This window comes from Theropithecus gelada, chromosome 3, assembly GCF_003255815.1.
Source record: "Theropithecus gelada isolate Dixy chromosome 3, Tgel_1.0, whole genome shotgun sequence".
NCBI classification, from domain to species: domain Eukaryota; kingdom Metazoa; phylum Chordata; class Mammalia; order Primates; family Cercopithecidae; genus Theropithecus; species Theropithecus gelada.
In genome coordinates this window covers 92,989,525-93,008,802 of record NC_037670.1, presented here as the reverse complement: position 1 = coordinate 93,008,802, position 19,278 = coordinate 92,989,525, and the positions used below count along the sequence as shown (strand labels likewise).

Genomic DNA, 19,278 nt, shown 5'->3' with positions numbered 1-19,278 from the left:
TTTTTTTTTTCTTTTTGTATTTTTAGTTGAGATGGGGTTTCACCATTTTGGCCAGGCTAGTCTTGAACGCCTGACATCAATTGATCCACCCGCCTTGGCCTCCCAAAGTGCTGGAATTACAAGTATGAACCACAACGTCTGGCCAATGCCTTCGTCTTAGTATTTTATAAACCCTCATGTCTCTCTCTAAAAGACTAGTCTGAAGGTCTGAGGGTCTAAGACGTTTAGTGAGATAGCTTGGCTGGAGCTGAAAAGACATTAGCAAAATCATGAGTTAAAGTTACTCCTTTTTTTTCTCCAAAATAACTGATCCTTTGAGAAAATATTTTACTTTAATTATAAGTGATTGGCATATAAAATTAATTAATATTGCTTGTCTTTTATAACGATATTTTAGTTTCTTACTTTTGTATTAGAAAACAGCCCACCCTATCACTAATAAATATGCTTCACTGTATCCATGGTTAAAAATAAAAGCATTAAAAAGGTTACCTTTTTAAACATATACCATGATTAAAAGGCATTTATCTTTTAATATAGTGTTGGATGAAGCTCTTTTTATATATATGCATGTTGTTTTACTAAGAACTCCAGGCAAATGGTGTAGTAAATTTATAAATTTTGATTCCTATATGTTTGAATTAAAAAGAAAATGCTCAGATAGCAAACATTAATAGCCAAATGACTTTGACATTTCCAGTCCGAAGTTTTGAATGTTCACTGCTTGATAAATGAGCTTTGGACTCTGTTTTTAAAATACCTTCTTGAAGGCAATTCACTTACTTATCCAAATTGATCAATAACTCTTGTGGGTTTGGAAAATATTAACTTCTAAAAATTAGCTTCCATTTCTCAGTTGGTCTGGAAAAGCACCATGGAAAACATGCCAAAATTGGTATAGAAAGCCATTTCTTTGAAACTTCTGAACAGGTAGAAACCCCTGAAATCTGTTAACATACTAATTATATTGCCATTATGATTTAGCACTGTCAATAATTTGGGATCATTTCTGTTCAGTTTTGGGTAGTGGCCGGATAACTGCATTTTCCTTTTGGTTGAAAGATTATTTCAAGGATAGTTAATATTTTGAGTCATCTGTAGAAATAATGTTTGAATAAAAAAATAGGTGATTTGGACTCTGGTCCTAGTTCTACAGCTAGCCTGATTCTCTGGATTTAAGTTTACTTATTTGTGAAATGATGAATTTAGAATAAGTTATTTCTAAATCTCTAGTTCATTGCATGACTCAATTATAATTCTCAACCAATAGGAAGAGAAAACATTTTAATGATGCTTTCAGTGCCCACATACTCAGAATTCTATGTCTTGTTTACCCTCAGCTATTGACTGCTAGAGTCTCAGCCTACACAAAAAGGCAGAAGCTGTCCAAGACTCCTCTCTGCATTGGCCATTTAATGTGCATCTTCACTCATACTTGACTTCCTCATGCTTTAGCCTGCATCTTCACTCATACTTGACTTGCTCTCTCTGTTTATACAATAGACAAAGACGAGACTTAACAAAAAAAACTCCCCCTTTAGCTCTTAAAGACTTTTTCTCTTTACATATTTATCTCTTTGTACCCCATTATTCACATTGGCATGTAAACATGTTCCAAAATCTCCCCTAAAAATAGAAAATTTCCTTGACTCCAAAGTCTATTGCTCTATCTCTATACAGAACCCATCTCCCTTCGCCACTAAGCCTCTTGTTTACAATTTCTAGATTCTTATTTCCCATTATATTTTCAGCACACTTTAGCCTGACTTATATTCCTGTTACCTTACTTCAGCTACTCTTGCAAAAGCAAACAGTAACCACCACGTTTCAGCCTTCATCTTACAAGGAAATCTCTCCTTTGGTCTCTTCTTACACCACTCTTCTGGTCCTCAGCATCTCTCTCTGGCCAAACTTCTCAGTACCTTTTTTCTGGTTCCTCATTTCTATCCAGCCTCTAAATATTGTAGTAACTAAAAGCTTTATTTGGGTGGTTTCAACCAAACATATGACCTTAAAAATATTTTGCATTTACTAATTACTCCCACATTGATATTTCTGGCACAGCCCTTTCTTCTGAACTCTAGACCTATTTATCTGACAGTCCACAGCATCTCTCCATTTTGATATCTCACAAGCATCTCTACTTTCATAGGTCACAAACAGATTCTTGATCTCCCATCCTACATCTACTTTCACAGGTCACAAACAGATTCTTGATCTCCCATCCTACGCCGGACACACACACATGCACGCACACACATGCACGCACACACACACATGCACACAGAGTTTTTCTCTTTTCTAATAATCTACTTCTCAAAAAAGTAAACAGAAACTCGATTCTATCATTTGTTTGATCTCAAAATCTGGTAGTTATTCTTAATATATCCCTTCTATAATGGCACAAAATTGAACACAAAACACAAAGTCTTATCAAGTAAATATCTGTGCTTTTGTGTTTTACCACCTCCACTTTCACTGCAGTAACCATTGTATCATACATCTTAATAGCCTCCTAACTACACCTGTGACTTCCTGTGTGACATCAATACATTTTCTAAACTGAAAACCAGAATGACGTTTATAATCTTGTCCATTTCCTGCTCAAATGCTTTCAATAGATCCTTTTATAATTAGGGAAAAATCTAAATGTTGTAGCATGTATATAAAGTTCTAATTTTTACCCCTGTTTACCTCGTTATCTCACCCAATGCCTTCTCCCTCCTCCTCCTCAGGTCATACTTCAGTCACCCTGGACTTCATTCAGTTTCTTGAACACACCAAAGCTTTCCTATCTCAGCATCTTTACTCATGCTATTCCTCTGCATGAAACAATGCTCTTCCCTCTGTATGTCTGGTTAATGCCTCATCATTCTTGAGAAAATATTGCTTTCTTAGAGGTGCTTTCCTGATTTCCCCAATGTTAATAAAGTTATTTTATATTCTTCATAAGCCTATGTATTTTCCTTTTTTTTTTTTTTTTTTTTTTGAGATGGAGTCTCGCTCTGTTGCCCAGGCTGGAGGGCAGTGGCATGTTCTCAGCTCACTGCAACCTCTGCCTCCTGGGTTCAAGTGATTCTCCTGCCTCAGTCTCCCAAGTAGCTGGGATTACAGACATGTGCCACCATGCCCAGCTAATTTTTGTATTTTTAGTACAGATGAGGTTTCATCATGTTGGCCAGGCTGGTCTCAAACCCCCAACCTCAAGCGATCTGCCTGCCTCGGCCTCCCAAAATTCTGGGATTATAGGCGTGAGCCACTGCACCCAGCCTATTTTCCTGTTTAACATAGCACAGTCTTTAATTTTAATTAGTGTATTATTTAGTCATTGTCTATATTTCTTTTTGAATTAAGCATCAGAAGATCAGAGATTATGGTTATTTTATTTACTGCTAGACTCTCAGGACCAAAATCACAGTATAGAACACAGTAGCCATGGAATCAATATTTGTTCACTAAATCTAACAAGAAAGAGAACCAAGGAAAGTAAGCGGGTGGCTCATGAGAGTGACAACAGAAGCTTGCGCTCCTGGAGTCCCGCAGAGCTTTCTTCCACACCACGCTGTCTTTTCCCTTTTTGTCTCATCCCAACCCAGTGTGGACTACAGAATTAAGGCCCATCAAGTGTTATTGCCATTGACCTCAACGCTGACTTGGCCCCATCTTCAGAAGCCTAATCCCTGCGGGTCGCACTCCCTGGGCTCACAATCCAGGTCCCTGGACCTTCCTTGCCTTTATTAGATTTACAGATCTTCTCGGTGGTCTTGGCTTTCAGCATTCCCCTCTCCCAGTTCTTCTGCAATTTTAGCGTAGTGTACATCTTCAAAAGAAGCCACTTTCCATCTTCCTATTTATATTTCTTTCTTTTCTTAGTCCATGGAAAACCCTGCTAATTATGCAATGTTCTTTTTTCCTTAAACTCAAACTAATTTCTTATTTTTTAAACTATAATGAAGGACTGAAATAATGTAAGGAATATAGTTCCATATACCATGTTTCTTCCACTACAGAAAATTTCACCATCAGTTTAACTGGAAAAGGGTAATGTACATCTTTTATCAAAAGAGACATAACCTCTCACACATATGATCAACTTCATAGAAAAATAAAATCCCAAGATGATAAAATGTACAACAGACAAGTTTATGTGATAAGGCGTTCCTCCATTAACACCAGCCATCTTGGTGGCTTAGCAGACCAGATGAGATAAGATACAACCACAGCAAACAGAAATTAAACCAGAAGCACTCAAGAGAGAGATGGAAAGAATAGTTTCATGGTGTTAAATGAAGATGCACATCAGATAGTGACAGAAACATTTTCAGAGACTGAAGTAACTGAAGGAAAGATGAACTTAAGAATAAATTTCAGAAGAAATCACCAGACATGGCATGTAGCTAACAAGCATGCACACACTTCTAAATAAATCCAAGTCCAAAAAAATCTCAGAAACTTCAAACTGGCCCAGGACCCAAATCTTTCAGTGCACCGAACAAATCAGCCTTAATTCTCAGAATGCAATTTCTTCACATCTCCCCCTCAGTGTTCATGTAATGAATCTTTCTTGTTTTTAATGCATTATGCATTGTGTTCTGTTCCAATTCTGTTTTGTGATAGTTTTTTCTTTTTTAAAAAATGATCTCTTGAATATTTTGAGCATGCTAAATAAATAAGGCTTTTAGGTGTTAGAGCTGTTTCTGCTTCAAAAGTGACAGAAAAATCATAACCAAACTTGTGAATTTTATATAAGGGGAACTTTGAATTTGCAGTATATTTAAATGTCATTTTTTCTAAATAAATCTGAGTTATAGTCATTATTCACATAGGCTCTTAAAACAAAAGAAAACCCATCTCATAGATAGTAGTAAAAAAAATTCAGAAGAGTTTCTCTTTGGAGTTAAACTTTTTATTATCTTAGTCAAATATAATAAATAAATTTTAAAATTAAATTCATATAAACCTTTATAATAGTGATTACTTCTAGAGGGTAGTAAAAAGGAATGTGATTAATATTAAGCATCAATGTATGGATAATGTTATCAATAATTTTCTAGTTACTGCAGTAGCTTAAACTTTTTATATACTTGTGCAGAACCTCTGTATTATATAGTTCATAACAATTTAATAAGTGTATTTATGTCACTTAAAATAGTTTTATATTAATGTAGGTTACTCCAATTTACATGATTTTGCTTATATTTTATGCTTAAGATTCTTTCATATCAAATATGACTAAAATGTACTTGGATATAGCCTAGGACAACATTCAAGTAAAAAGCTCACAACTTGAAACATGTGGAAACTGTAATAGGATTTAAAATGTAGATGATGAATTTAGTGAAGGAGAAAGAAAAAAAATTCCTCCCTTGAGTTGTGCTAGCTTTGAGTCTGATTTGTGACCTGTTCTTACATATTTGAAAATAGCCAATGACCCTAGGGGATTAAAGAATGGAAGTTATGCTCTTCCCAAGAATTGCCAACACAACAGATGAATGTTCATCCAACATGCGTGGTGGTTTCTGAAAGCTAGCCAGTTATGGAAACAAACATAGCTGCACAGAAGGTCATGGCATTGGGAACTTGGCCCCACGTCAGGGTAATAGCAGCCTAAAAATGCAGCTTAAATTGTATATTAATGACAATTACCAACTTTTTCTTAGGAATTGCTTATCTTTTTACCTTCTCTGTGCCTGGGTGTGCACACACAGACTCCTACACATATTTCTCTCTTTAGGTGATTTTGATTTTTATCCTAGTTCTGTTACTGGTTTCACTTTCTGATCTTAAATCACTAAATCCTAAATCCTTTAGTCTCTCATCCCTTAAGTGAAGAAATTTATCTGCTGGGATAAATGGTGTAATGAGAGCAGTTGGATTTCTTAAGCAATATGGTTTATTATAAATATAAGCTGCCATTGCTGTTATTAACATAATGATCCATATGGAAAAATAATTGGCAGGGTACAAATTAAAAAACAAAGGCAACTAAGAATTCAAAAAACCCTGCCAAATATAACAAGAAAATCAAACATACGTCTCTGTTTAGTAGAATAAACAAAAATCATACTTTGTTATTCCAACATTGACCTAAAACAATTATTCCTGGAACTCTGGAACATGCACAGCAAATCACAACTATTACTAGGGAACAAAATCAGTTATGTAGAGTAAACAGTTTCTAAGACAGGGTATATGACCTAAATGTTAGCAAGCCTAGAGTCCAAGGTCAATTTAATCAATGGTCTTACAAGAAGATCCTGTTCATAAATGTATAAAAATAAAATATGTCTATAAATGACAAATAGACACCACACGCAGATTATAGATTTTCCAGAAAAGGGACCAAAACATGCATCCCATTGTTGTGGATCAGACATGGTTAGTAAATATCTAATGTGTATATTGAATACTTTAATATAACTATCACATTTAATTTTTAGAACAACTCCATGAGATAAGTGGTGGTATTTCTATTTTGCAGATGAATTAACTGATTGTTCTGTGAGATAATGTAACTCACTCAAGCCTAAACAATAAAAAAGTGCTAGAGGTAGAATATGAACCCAGATCTTAATAGCTCCCAAACCTATTCTCATTTCTTTGTATTATGCCGATATCTCCACTTAAATGCACAAATTTCTGTTTTTATATGCCAGCCAGCTGTGAGATTCACTGAACATAAGAAATTTACAAGTTTAAAAATCTACCATCAACAGGAATGACATTTGAAAATATGGTTAGATTTGCGATGGTAAATTCACATTTTCTCAATTTCAAGGATTTCCTCAAGTCTTTCTTTTGATCCAGGATGTACATCTCAGAACCCAGCTGGCATTTTGCCTGGAAATTGAGCAGCATTGCCTGGGCTTAACTGCCTTGACTTCATGATTGTCAAGTTCTACCCAATAGAGCTCTCCAAGCCTAGTAGGGTATCACTAGTCTTGCCATTCTTTCAGTACCTTTTCAAGACTGGTACCATCTTATTTAGAAGAGGCAGATCTTCATTTCGCAGTTTTTACATGAACATATCTTGCCCTAACAAGGCTGATATCCTCAGTGCCCCACAAAAACTCCATTTTATTGCCTTTACCTCTTCTCCATGACTGTACGAATGTTAATAGTTTTGCTTTGCACACCTTTCCTTCTCTGCCCACTGGAAACCTATTCTGTCTCCAAGGCTTAGATGAAGAGAAAGTGATCTCTTGCTTATACCTTTTATTTTGAACTCTGTTTAAATTTGTTGTCATGTGCTATACTGACTAGCCCTTATAATATTTAAGGATAGTTTGAGATTCATAATTTAACACTAAGTCTTAAGCCTTGATGGCAGGAACAATTTAGGTCCAATATCTTAGATGCAAAATTCTGGTAACGTGGGGGTTGTGCTTGTTGATTGATTGACTTGCTAGTCTCTTCTGGAAAATAGATAAAAGGAATGATTGGGACTCAGCCTTTAAGGTATCCTGCCTGGTACATATATTCAAGGATGGGGAGCAAATAATGAGGTCAGGCCTCAGTGAAAGACTTTTTCATGAAAATTTCCAAAGTTCCACACAACACAATAGAAAAAGTACAGACTTTGAAACAATATTGCTCTGACTTAAAGTACTGACTCAGCTGATTAAATAACAATGGACCCTAGGTAAGTTCCTTTTTCTACTTAAACTTTATAAAATACCACATTTTCACAAAGTTGTTAAAATTAGAAATAATAGTACATATGGAAGCATCTGGACATTAGTTAACTATTAATAAATCATGTCTAGCATTATTTCTACAGGATAAATAGATCAGGGCACTCTATCTCCCAAGCTGATCTATTTATTTAACCATTAATATTTTCTTTTTGCCTTGACCACATAGTTTTATTCAATATTTAACAATAGATTACAAACTAATGGAACTTAGAATTGCTTCTTGGGAGTTTTACTATTGGTACTAATAAATCATGGGCACCAGTTAAGGTTATAATAGTCATTGTTGAAATCTAGGTATTTAATTGAGGTATCTGTGAATAATACATCATGTAATAAACACGGCTTGTAGAGCTACTCTTCAGGCAGTTCAAGTTTCTAAGATGTTAAGTATCTTTATTTACTAAATATCTAAGATATTAAGTATCTATTAGATGTGTTAATTTGTACTTTGACTTTTCAAAAAGTATTTACATAGTTCTAACTGCTTTTTGAATACTTTGTTTTATGGCATAAATAATGGTCACCATATTCACACTATTCAATCTGTCTAATTTATATAATTGTCTTATTAATCTGATTACCAAATATCTTTATGATAGAGTTTCTACCACCCTCTCTCACTCCAAAAGAAAAACAAAGAAAGAGTTTTATGTTTTCTCATTTGGTTTTAAACTAAATATTACAAGAGTTTTCTAATATAGATATTTTGGTACATTTTCATAGTTGCTAATGTAATTATCCTAATTAAATCAAAACCTAACTAGATACATACTGTACAGGAACAACGAAAACAAAAAGAATGGGTCGAACTAGGGTTGATGAAAGGTGTGGGAGAAATATTGAGAGCCAGAGCACCATTAGTGGACTCTAGGTCCCAGGCAGGCAAGGAACAGCACCAGCCAGCGGAGAGAAAGCAGCAGCTGATGCTCACTGATCCCTAACTCTATGCCAGGCCCAGAACTAGCAGCTTTAGAAACATTGTTTTTTGAGATTCACAAGAACTCCATGAAATAGGAGCTAACATTTTCCTCCTTTTAGGAATAACGAGACTGATTTGGTGAAGAAATAAAACGTTTCCACTGACACAGTTATACTGAGTGAGATGTATGAATCTAATCTGATTGTCATCTAATTTTAATGAAGTATGTATAGATTAGATCTGCAGTTAAAGGACTGCATGGCTTTGTACATTACAGAGGAAAGTTGTCACACAGCTTCTTCTCTCTTTCTCTTTACTAGAAATATGCTCAATGAGAGTCTAATTATCAAGGCACTGTCCATTTTGCATGTTGAAACATCTATCTGTAGAGTGGCCACAAGAAAATTTCTCTAGATTACTAAGACAAATTTAAATATTTAGACCAATGCTGGACCTAGTTATTTAGGTACAGAAATTCCATTTACGTGAATAGGATCATATATATATATATATATATATATATATATGAGATATACATAGGATTATATATATCATATATAGGATTATACATATGTATCATATATGTATCTCATATATTATATATATTTTTATTTTGAACTCTGTTTAAATTTGCACTTGCACACACACACACACACACACGAAAATCTATTATAGCTTTTATTGAAGCCAAAGAGAGACATTTCAGATTGTATTAATCTACCAGTATGATTAATTGTTGCGTGAAGACCAAATGAATATACAAAAAAGTTAGATAGTTTGGTTCTATTCAAAGTACACATTGGATAATCCAGCTCATAATTAAGTCAACACAGAGACCCAACTAAGATATTTTAGGCAAAAATGTCCAAATTAAAAGGTTTGATTTTGTTCAGATGTTTCTATCAAGCAAACTGTCAATTAGTAGGTGACTGATGCAAATATTATTAGTTATCTCTTAATGTTTCTAGGACAAAGACTTCAAGACCAGTTATACCCTTGAATAAGAACAAAAATCTCAAAGTAGATTTTGTCATGGACTTTGGATAGAAATTCCAGTATGTGCCATTTACATGTGAACAGAATTTAGACTATGAGAAATTCGTCAAATAAATAAAAATGTGACAAAACTCACCATATTTTCTATTATAACCATTATCAACACCAGAAGTGAACACATATTTACATCTCTTTTGATGCACGGTATATAACTATATTTCCCAGTAGTTTGGCTTGCCTAACTTATCTGATTGTCAATCATCCAACTGCTTATGCCCAGTGGACAATCAGCAGCATTTGAGAATGAGAGTATGAATCATATAAGAAAGAGATTCTTTACCTGGCCTCTACAGAATCTGTTAATGGGCTTTATTATATGCAAAAATTTGATGAAAATTGGTTTATATGCCCAGATCAAAACTATTTTTTCTTCATGGAGAAATGTCTGTGAAACTATAAGAATATAATGGTGTCTAATTTTGATAAGGGAGTAGGGAAGAGGACTTTAGTTATAACTTTGAAAAACATTTTGAATGTATTTATAAATTACTTGTATAATTTAAGTTAATTTTAAAATTGGGCATAAAAATATGTTTGTAATTTTTGGGGGGCCATAGGAGCAGCATTTTATCTTATGCCAAAGGATATGAATCCCTTTTGTTAAGTACTTGATCTGGAAGAAAAAATGATATATTACCTGGTTAGAGACACACTAGCTTCAAATTGTGTACATTTGCAGTAACTGAGAGGTTTCTTTCACTTTATTTCTTTTTTATTAAATAAATTTTAAAAGCTTAAATATTAAAAATAATACTTTGGAACAGCTATAATTTATATACAGCACCTCATTTGGATTACTATAATATAGATCAGAATGTACAGAGGTGAATTTCAACAAAATCCTACAATTGGCTGAGTTGTTGCCATGGTAAACCAAGAGTCTACAGAAAAGGTATGTGCATTGTTTATGCTGTAAATTTTGCTGAAGCAAAACATCAGATTTTTTAAGCAGATAAAGATATAATGTATAAATCAAATATGCTCCAGTAAAATAAGCAATAAAACCTGTAAATATTAAATGATTTAGATAAGAAAACTTTTAAATATTTAAAAATACTACCTTGTGGTTTACACATGGGAGAACTAGGCTTAGAAAAGTTTGTTTAATAAATTAAGTTTTATAAGATATCAGATATGTTAATAGACGGATGGAATTTTAGCATAATATATATAAAATGCAACTTAGCATCATATTTTGTTCTGGATACCACTATTTAAATCTCTAGATTTCCAAATCTCAACCTACAGCAATACAATTCTCAGGGATTTTTAAATCTGTGTGCTGCTAAACCCAGTCTATTCCCATTATAGATGATGCACTGGAGGCTGAGAAGAGTGACTTTCACACAGCAACTTGGAAACAGAACTCTGTGCATTTAACTTCCTGTCTATAAATCTTTTACATCAGTTGTAATTCACATGACTATATCTTTTCCAAAGCATATTACTCAATGTTTATTAATTGTTATCTAACACTTATGCCTCTGATTTTATGCTTTCATTGTAGATGACCATATCAGCTATAACAAAGAATCAAGAAGAAACAAAAATGCTCTAATGACACCTATAGCTTTCATTCTTTATGAAATTATAGTCAACTGATTTTTCCTTCTAATTGCCCATATTTTAAAAATTTATCACAGGAAGCATCCCTGCCTGATTAATCAGATGAAATAGTGCCTTGAAATAATCTGTGTAAGCATCCATCTCATACATTTTAAGCCCTTATCTTTACTTTTAAGCTACCTCTTTTTTTTTTTTTTTTTTTTTTTTTTTGGATTTCTGTGTTCGGGGCCAAATAATCAAAATGCAGCAGTGGCTTAAAGCCTTAGTGCACTTGTCCTAGATAAAAAGCTTACAATTTTAGGGTCTCTCTGTATAAAAATAATCCTTTTATAGTGAAGCTTTTATTTCCACTGCCTTTTAAATTTAATTCAGAAACCTTATAGTAATGATATTAATGTGTTGAAAGGAGTTTTACAACAGTAATCAAAATGTAGTTTGATTGTAGACTATGTGTATTGTGACAGGTTAATTATTGTAAAATCTTATTTGGCATTCATAAATAATCCAGATTTTTAATTCATAATTTAGCAAAGAGATGAATAATTTTCTGTCTAGCTTCTGCATTTCCTCAGTATCGCTTTGGGAAGGGGAAGTAAGACTGGGTGTTATTATTATTACTCGAAATATGAGGAAGTGAATCTGTTGCCTCCAACTGGTACACAGTCTCCTATGGTCTGGCCCCAATCATTTTTTCTATTCTTATCTTCTTCTTACACACCTAAGCCCCAGAAAAATAGAAGAGCCTACTCTTCCTGGACCACAACCCAACCTGTCCCAGTTTTTTGCCTTCATCTATGCTTCTTGAAAGACTGTCTTTTCTCACGCCCTCCACTGCCAGTCTGTGCATTCAGTATTAGCTGCTCATATTTACTCAGTGCTTACTACATTCCATTCACTTTACTAAGAACATTACAGTCAGCCCTTTGTATTCCCAGGTCCTGCATCCATGAATACAAACCAACCTCTGACTGAAAATATTTGGAAAAAAAAATACAACAATAACAATAATACAAAGGAAATATAGTATAACAACTATTTACATAGCATTTACATTGTTTTAGGTATTGTAAGTAATCTAGAGATGATGTAAGGTGTATCGGAAGATGTGCCTAGGTTATATGCAAATACTGCACTATTTTACATAAGGGACATCAGCATCCTCAGATTTTGTTAACCAACAGCGCTCTGGAACCAATCCCCTATGAATAGGGAGGGCCAACTGTATTTAATTTGTTCCTTTTAACGACCCCATTTTATAGATAAGGAAACTTTGGCTAGCCACCCAGCTAAGTAAGTGGTAGATCTGGGATTTGCAACCAGGTAGTATGGCCTCAGATCTTACACTGTGAAGCATTAGTTAACACTGCAGTACGTCAATTCTAAGTCCTGATAAACTTCCAAGATCAAGAATAAAATAATACTTCTTTTGTGGATATTTCATTGACCACCCCAATCTTTCTCCCCCTTTTTTGCCTCTGTATCTCTCTGAAATCACACTCTAATTTCTCATTGCTGGCAAAGTTACTGATGTACCATTTTGTTTCCTCCACTATGGAGTAGTATTTTAAGACAGTGCTCTGATTCATCTTTATAGTCTTGGTAGTAAATATGAAAGCCATGTAGCCTGAAGGAAGGAAAAAACTGGTTTTCACAATTAGATTCACATTAGGAATGGTGCTGAGTTATTTTATTGATTATTGGTGGAAGAAATGGGTTTCTAAGGCTTTCTTGGAGATTCACCCTAATGAAAAAGAAGCTTGTTGAATCCAACTTCTGACCTAGAGATAACTATGACAGTTTCTTTGAGCAGTTTGGTACTCTGTAAGCAGAATTATTCTCCAATTAGAATGTTGTTACACACCTTACCAGTTGTTTTTCTAACTTACTGTCTAGAACTTACAAAAGAGTTTTCAGAGGTGAAATATCAGAAATGTAGCACAGGAAAATTAAGAGCAATGTTTTCTGGAATGAAATGCACCCACAAACTTCCTTTCACACTCACACCACATTTCTCTCTTTGTTATTGGTATTGCCTTTGGTGTACCTTGGGCGTTATTGCCCAGTGATAAATGCATAACTATTTCTGCTTGTTCCCTGATACGGAAAAATGATGAAACACTCTTATTTTGATTTTCCTTGTAGAAGGAAGAAAAGATTAAGTGAGCCTGCCCTTGACAGGTGTGACACCCCCCTTCCTCCCGCCTCCCGAACAGCACCACTGGGCAGAGCAGCCCTTTGCAGAATCAGCCAGTGGAAACTAATCCCCCACCCCCACCTTTAAACAAAGCCATTTAATTTAGTCTTTAGCCCAAGTAAGGAAAAAAATAAATAAAAATGAATAAAGGACAATGTAAAGAAGCATAGCCTGTCAGCATGAACCTACATGCAAGCCAGAGATTTACGATTTTGTTTCCCAGGGAGGGAGTGACTAATGCGCGCACCCTGACCATCACCGTAAGGAGGTAAAGAGAGAGTGAAATGGCTCAACGTACACACACCCCGCTCCATACCGGGGACGAGTCTCCGAGCTGCGGCTTGTGCTCTCGGAGGGCCAGGCTGAAGCTGACTGCCCCCACGGCCACACTGGACACCCCCAGCCCTATCTCCAGCACGGAAAGCACCAAGAGGCTCCCGATAATCTGACCGCTGGTGCACATCCTTCCTCGGTCATCTTCCTTCCAGATCAGGGAGAGAAACCAACCATCTATCTTTTTTTCTTCCACTATCCTCCTTACCCCTCCACCCCCTACCAGATCCCAAAACTTTTCTTCAAGAGCGAGGCATTATCCACAAGGGCTGGATTTCCAGAAACGAAGACCTTCCCTGGCTGAACCAGAGGCAAAGGAGCTGCTCCACCCCCTGGCACGTTCAGATAGGGATCGTAGAAGGATCTTCCTGGGTTCGGTTCGGTGGTGCGAAGATTGCACACCAGTACCAGGGCTTTTAAGGAGCCGGAAACCTGGAGTAACCCAGGGAGCTCCGAGCCCTGCTCCCCAGGCGCTGTCCAGAGTTCTGTCGCGTCCCAAATCTCCGCAGGGAAACCCGCCCCCTCCTCAGCCTACCAGACCCTTTCACACGGTCCCTTCTGTTTCATTGCCGAGGAGAGGAGCTTTGCTTCCCGGAGACCCAAAGGGAACTGCTCCGAGCTTCTCTCTCCCTCTCCCTTTCGTCTCGCCTTTGTTTTCGTGGCAATGCAAAGTGCTTCTGCAAGTCTCTGGATCCCCAGGCAGAGCGGGCGGATGATATTCAGCACCACACTCCTTGCAGTTGCTATGTCACCAGAAAAAGCGACCTTGTCTGATGGCCTCTTTCCGTCTGGGTTTCTTCTCCCTCGTCGTCGTCCTCTTCCTCCCCCTCTCTCTCCAGCTGATTCTCTCTCATTGCTATGACCTCATTGGGATTTAGGAGGTTGACGGAGGAGGAAAAAGCCTGATGTATTTGTAGATCCAGGACCAATACTCTTGGCTGGCCTTTGATCCGCCCCGCCCCCGGACCGCAGCAACAGGAATCCAGGCGACCCCTACCTCCGCTTCTCCCCGTGGCTCCTTTCTGGGCTTCTATCCAGCGGAGAGGGGAGGCGATGCCTACGTCAACGCAGGCTCATTCTGAGAAAAACTTTCTTTGGCTTGTACGCGGGGTAGGGGGAGCAGTGAGCAAAGAAAGACGGAGAGGGGTGGAAAAAGCCAGATTCCTAATGTCACTAGGACTCTCAAGGCCCTTCATCAAGGAACTCCCCTGTCTAGGAGAGCTAGATTCAAGCCTGCTTACAAGGAATGTCCACTCCTGGCTATTATAGCCTGTCGCCTTCCGTGTCGGAGGGCGAAGAAGCAGTTGACTGGGGCCGCATCTCCAGGGTGATTTTGTTCCTTTCCAGCCGCAGACCCTTGCTTTCCTCTAGGAGCGTGACCACACGTTCTAGGATGCATAGCTAGATCCAACTGAGCTGGGATCATATATTCTCATCCAAATTCAAGAGACGTGTATGCATTAGAACAGGCATTATTAAAACAAAAACAAAAACAAAGCAAAACACGTCTGGCTTAATGCACAACTATTTTTGACGGTCTGTTTTCATCAAAATCTTTAGGGCAGGGGCCAGTCCAGCTTGGCCTGGGGTATTTTTGCATTGTCTTTTGATGCCTGTGAGAGTCTAGATGTCTAGGGATCGCTGTATTTAGACCCCATTTTCATTACTCTAGTTTTATGAAAAATCTCAAGATATTCTATCAAGGAAATCTAGGAAGTGGGATAAAGAGAGGGTTCTGGGTGGGTCATCTTTCTCAAAAACTGGGTTCTCCAGTTGCAGATGGACTGAAGGAAAATAGAACAAAGGAAGATGAGGTTAGGGTACATTAACACGAGACTAGGACATCTTGACTTCTATACACATGCAGATCAGTGCAGTGCAGGCGCCTCTGTGGTTTGAGGCTTCTTAAAGCTCCCATGATGGTAACATAAAAGCTCGGCGACCTATAGCATAAGTTCTGTAACATAAATGCCAGTTTTAGTTTTCTTAAATTTGATTAAGGGCTTCTTTTAGAGTTTAAACTCAATTCTACACTATAATTTTTTTCATATGTTTATATTCCATAATTTAAAAATTGGGTCCTCTTCTCTTAAAAATAAAAACAAATGCAAGGAAGATGAGTTACAATTTATTAGGCCTTAAAGAGCTTCAGTTACTGTGATATTTGGAGTACAAATAAACATTGGTACTGAATGATAATTAGTGGATTCATTTCTATACTTTTAAATCCTGAAAGACATGCTAAAGTACCTCATTAGTGTATGGTTGTAATGATGTAAAGTTTATTTAAATATTACAGAAGTCATCTAAATTATCCAACTGATATGCATAAATAATACAGCATATACGTTGTTGAATTTTTGCTTTGTCTTTAGTCACTTCTTTAGGGAAAAAAAACACTTCTCTGTTAGGAAGAGAACAACAAATCGTAATATTAAAATGAATTGATTAGTGGAGACATTTAGGAAGGGAAATAAACTTTTGTAGAGGACATAGGGATGGCATTAACAATAGTTGAATTTCACAGAGAAAAAGAAACAAACAAAACATATATTATGGTTAACATTTTATCTCTGAATATGATGGCTTGGAATATAAGATTGGTTATGATATGCCTGATTAAAACCAATCTTGATTGATTCTGGGTCATTGGTTAGAAATCCAAAACTTTTGAAAATTAAATTGTATATGGAAGAAATGCAACTCATCTTCACATAAGTAACTACCAATAATTCACAATAAAACAAATATTTTTTAAAATAAAAACAATTATTTTCTAGAGAGGAAACTGCTGTTTTGTGTTTTAAAACATGAGCATCAACGTTAAAATTTTCAAAAAAACTATGTTATCTTTATTGGGACACAAAGGATATTTTTTGTGCCTTTTAAAAATGACATAATGATCCTCCTAAGATAAACCCAAATACACCTAAAATTTCCTCCTATATATAGAAATCAAGAAAAAAGAGTTCAAACTGACAAACTATTTATGATTCTTATCATAATTATCTCTCCAAATTATTTGCTAGACAAATAATTGTAGGATAAAACTATAAATCAAGAAAAAATCATATAAAGCACAGCACTATCCAAACACCAGTAGCTCCACAATTTCTGAATTTGATTTTTCTAACACCGTAGTGCACCAAAAGAGCTATTCATGAGATCCATTGATAGCTAATTCAATATTTCCACAACTTTGACGAGAGCAATAGCACAAAAAATCTCAAGTTTGCCATCTGCTGGCTTATGCATGATACAAGTGAATGTGAGTAGCCTCAAAATAATTCTTATTAAATGCCTTAATAAAAGAAAACATCTTTATAGTGGCTATCTTTAAGGACCTAAGAAGCACTTCCAATAAATATTCAAAGATTCTGAGGTTCTCTCATTCACCCATTTACCTAAATTAGATTATGGAAATTTTAATATCTGGATGAAGGAAAATCCAGGAATGGGTAGACAGTACACTGATGCCTCCTGTGTTAATATAATAAAGTAAGTTGACAAAATTATCAATACTCCCACATTAATATAGAGTTACTGAAAAAACTAAAAATGTGAAATGATTAATTTTAAGGTCTGATTTAATGTATCTAAGCTATTATAAGCAAAATTTATATGGTGATCGTGGGCACTGGGCTGAATTGCCAATGCAGTACAAAAAATTAGAAAAAAATCATAAAATGATTTCAATCATTTAGCTAGAAGTTCATCTAATATTTAATCTCTTGTCAGTGTAGTTAAAAAATATTAGATCTACCTAGGATTTGATGAAGTAGTTTTGCCAGAAAAGAAAAATAGCCCACATTTGGAGTATTTTTTTTAATTTAACGGTCAAGAAACAGATATAATAAAACCTGAATTTATCTTCTGCCTTTTCTTAGCTTTTAGTAATAATGCAGCTCAGAAGTCAGTATCCAATAGTAATTTCAGTGCTTGTGGAAATTAATCAAAGAAAGTATCATATTTAATACTATATTTAGCACATTTTCTCATTTATGTTCAAAATAGTTTCTGATTGTTAATAACCTGTAAACATGTAAACACACAGGTAGTTTATAGTAAATTCTAATGTTTAATGAAATGTATGGGTATTCCCACTCCTGGCCATTATAAAGAAAGCTGGACTGGACTTACTCTTCAACTGCATACAAAATATAATAGTGTTCAGATACTGCACAGTAGGCAGCACAGAACTGTGATCCTTGGTAAGAGAGTAGCAAAGTTTGCTGTGCTTGTTTTCTTATTACACGCCCTTAACATATAATGATCCAAGAAGAAGGGTACCAGGCAGAGAATGGTGGTCTTACAGAATTTCAGAGACAAATGGCAGAGTTATCAGGGGCTGAGCGTTGTGGATTGCATGTTTGTTTCCCTTCCTTCCTCACACTCAGATGTTGAAACCCTAAACCCCAATGTGATGGTGTTAGGAGGTGGGGCCTTTGGGAGGTAATTAGGTTTGATGGGCTCATGAGGGTGGAGCTTCCACGACAGAATTAGTTTTCTTAGAAGAGGAGAAAGAGTCTAGTGTTCACTCTCTACCATGTGAGGATACAATGAGAAGACAGCAGACCAGCAAGTGGGCCCTCACCAGATACCAAATCTGCTGGCACCTTGATCTTGAATTTCTCAGTTTCCAGGACTGTGAAAAGTAGGTTTTTGTTGTTAAGTCACCCAGTCAATGGCATGTTGTTATAGCAGCTCCAACTGACTAAGACATTGAGGTAGCCAATATTTTCAGGGAGATAAGGGTATTTCATAGAGAGATCCATAAATCTCCATAAGGATTCCTCGAGCCTGTTGCTAAATTCCAAGCCACACAATTGTAGGGTGCAATTCTACAGGGCTATATGAAAATATTTGAAGTGATAATAATGGTCAATTATTTTCCAAATTTAGTGAAAACTACAAACCCAGTAAGCTCAATACACTACAAGTAGGATATACACAAATTATTTCAGATAGGATAACCCCACCAAGGCATATCACAATTAAATAGCTGGAAATTAATGATAAGGATTAAAACTTAAAAGCAGCCAAAAGAAAAAGGTAACACTAGGTGGATAGGAACAAAGACAACAATTCTAGACTTCTAATCTAAAATTATTCAAGCCAGAGAACAAGTGAATAACATTTTAAAGTAATGAAATATTTTGTAAAACCAAAAAACCCCAAAAATCTATTAAGCTAGAATTATACACCTAGCAAAAATAACTTAAAAATAAAAGGGAAACAGACTTCTTCAGACTAAAAAAAGCTGAGAGAATTTTCTAACACAAGATATTCACCATAAAAGTTGTTGAAGTAGGCTAGGTGTGGTGCCTCATTCCTGTAATTCCAGCACTTTGAGAGGCCAAGGTGAGTGGATCACCTGAGGTCAGGAGTTCGAAACTAGCCTGGCCAACATGGTGAAACCCTTTCTCTACAAAAAGTACAAAAATTAGCTGGGCGTAGTGGTGGGCACCTGTAATCCCAGCTACTCGGCAGACTGAGGCAGGGAGGCAGAGGTG

At 36.1% G+C, this 19,278-nt stretch overlaps 1 protein-coding gene across 2 annotated transcripts in view; it reads right to left on the bottom strand.

Annotated features, from left to right (window-relative positions):
- Positions 1-15,123, bottom strand: part of TMEM196 (transmembrane protein 196) — a 51,689-nt gene extending 36,566 nt beyond the window's left edge. For both annotated transcript variants that reach the window (XM_025380012.1, XM_025380011.1), the window contains exon 1: positions 13,749-15,123. In XM_025380012.1, coding sequence (XP_025235797.1) covers positions 13,749-13,895 — 147 coding nt within the window. In that variant the 5' untranslated portion in view covers positions 13,896-15,123. The remainder of the gene's footprint in view (positions 1-13,748) is intronic.
- Positions 15,124-19,278: the final 4,155 nt, after the last annotated feature.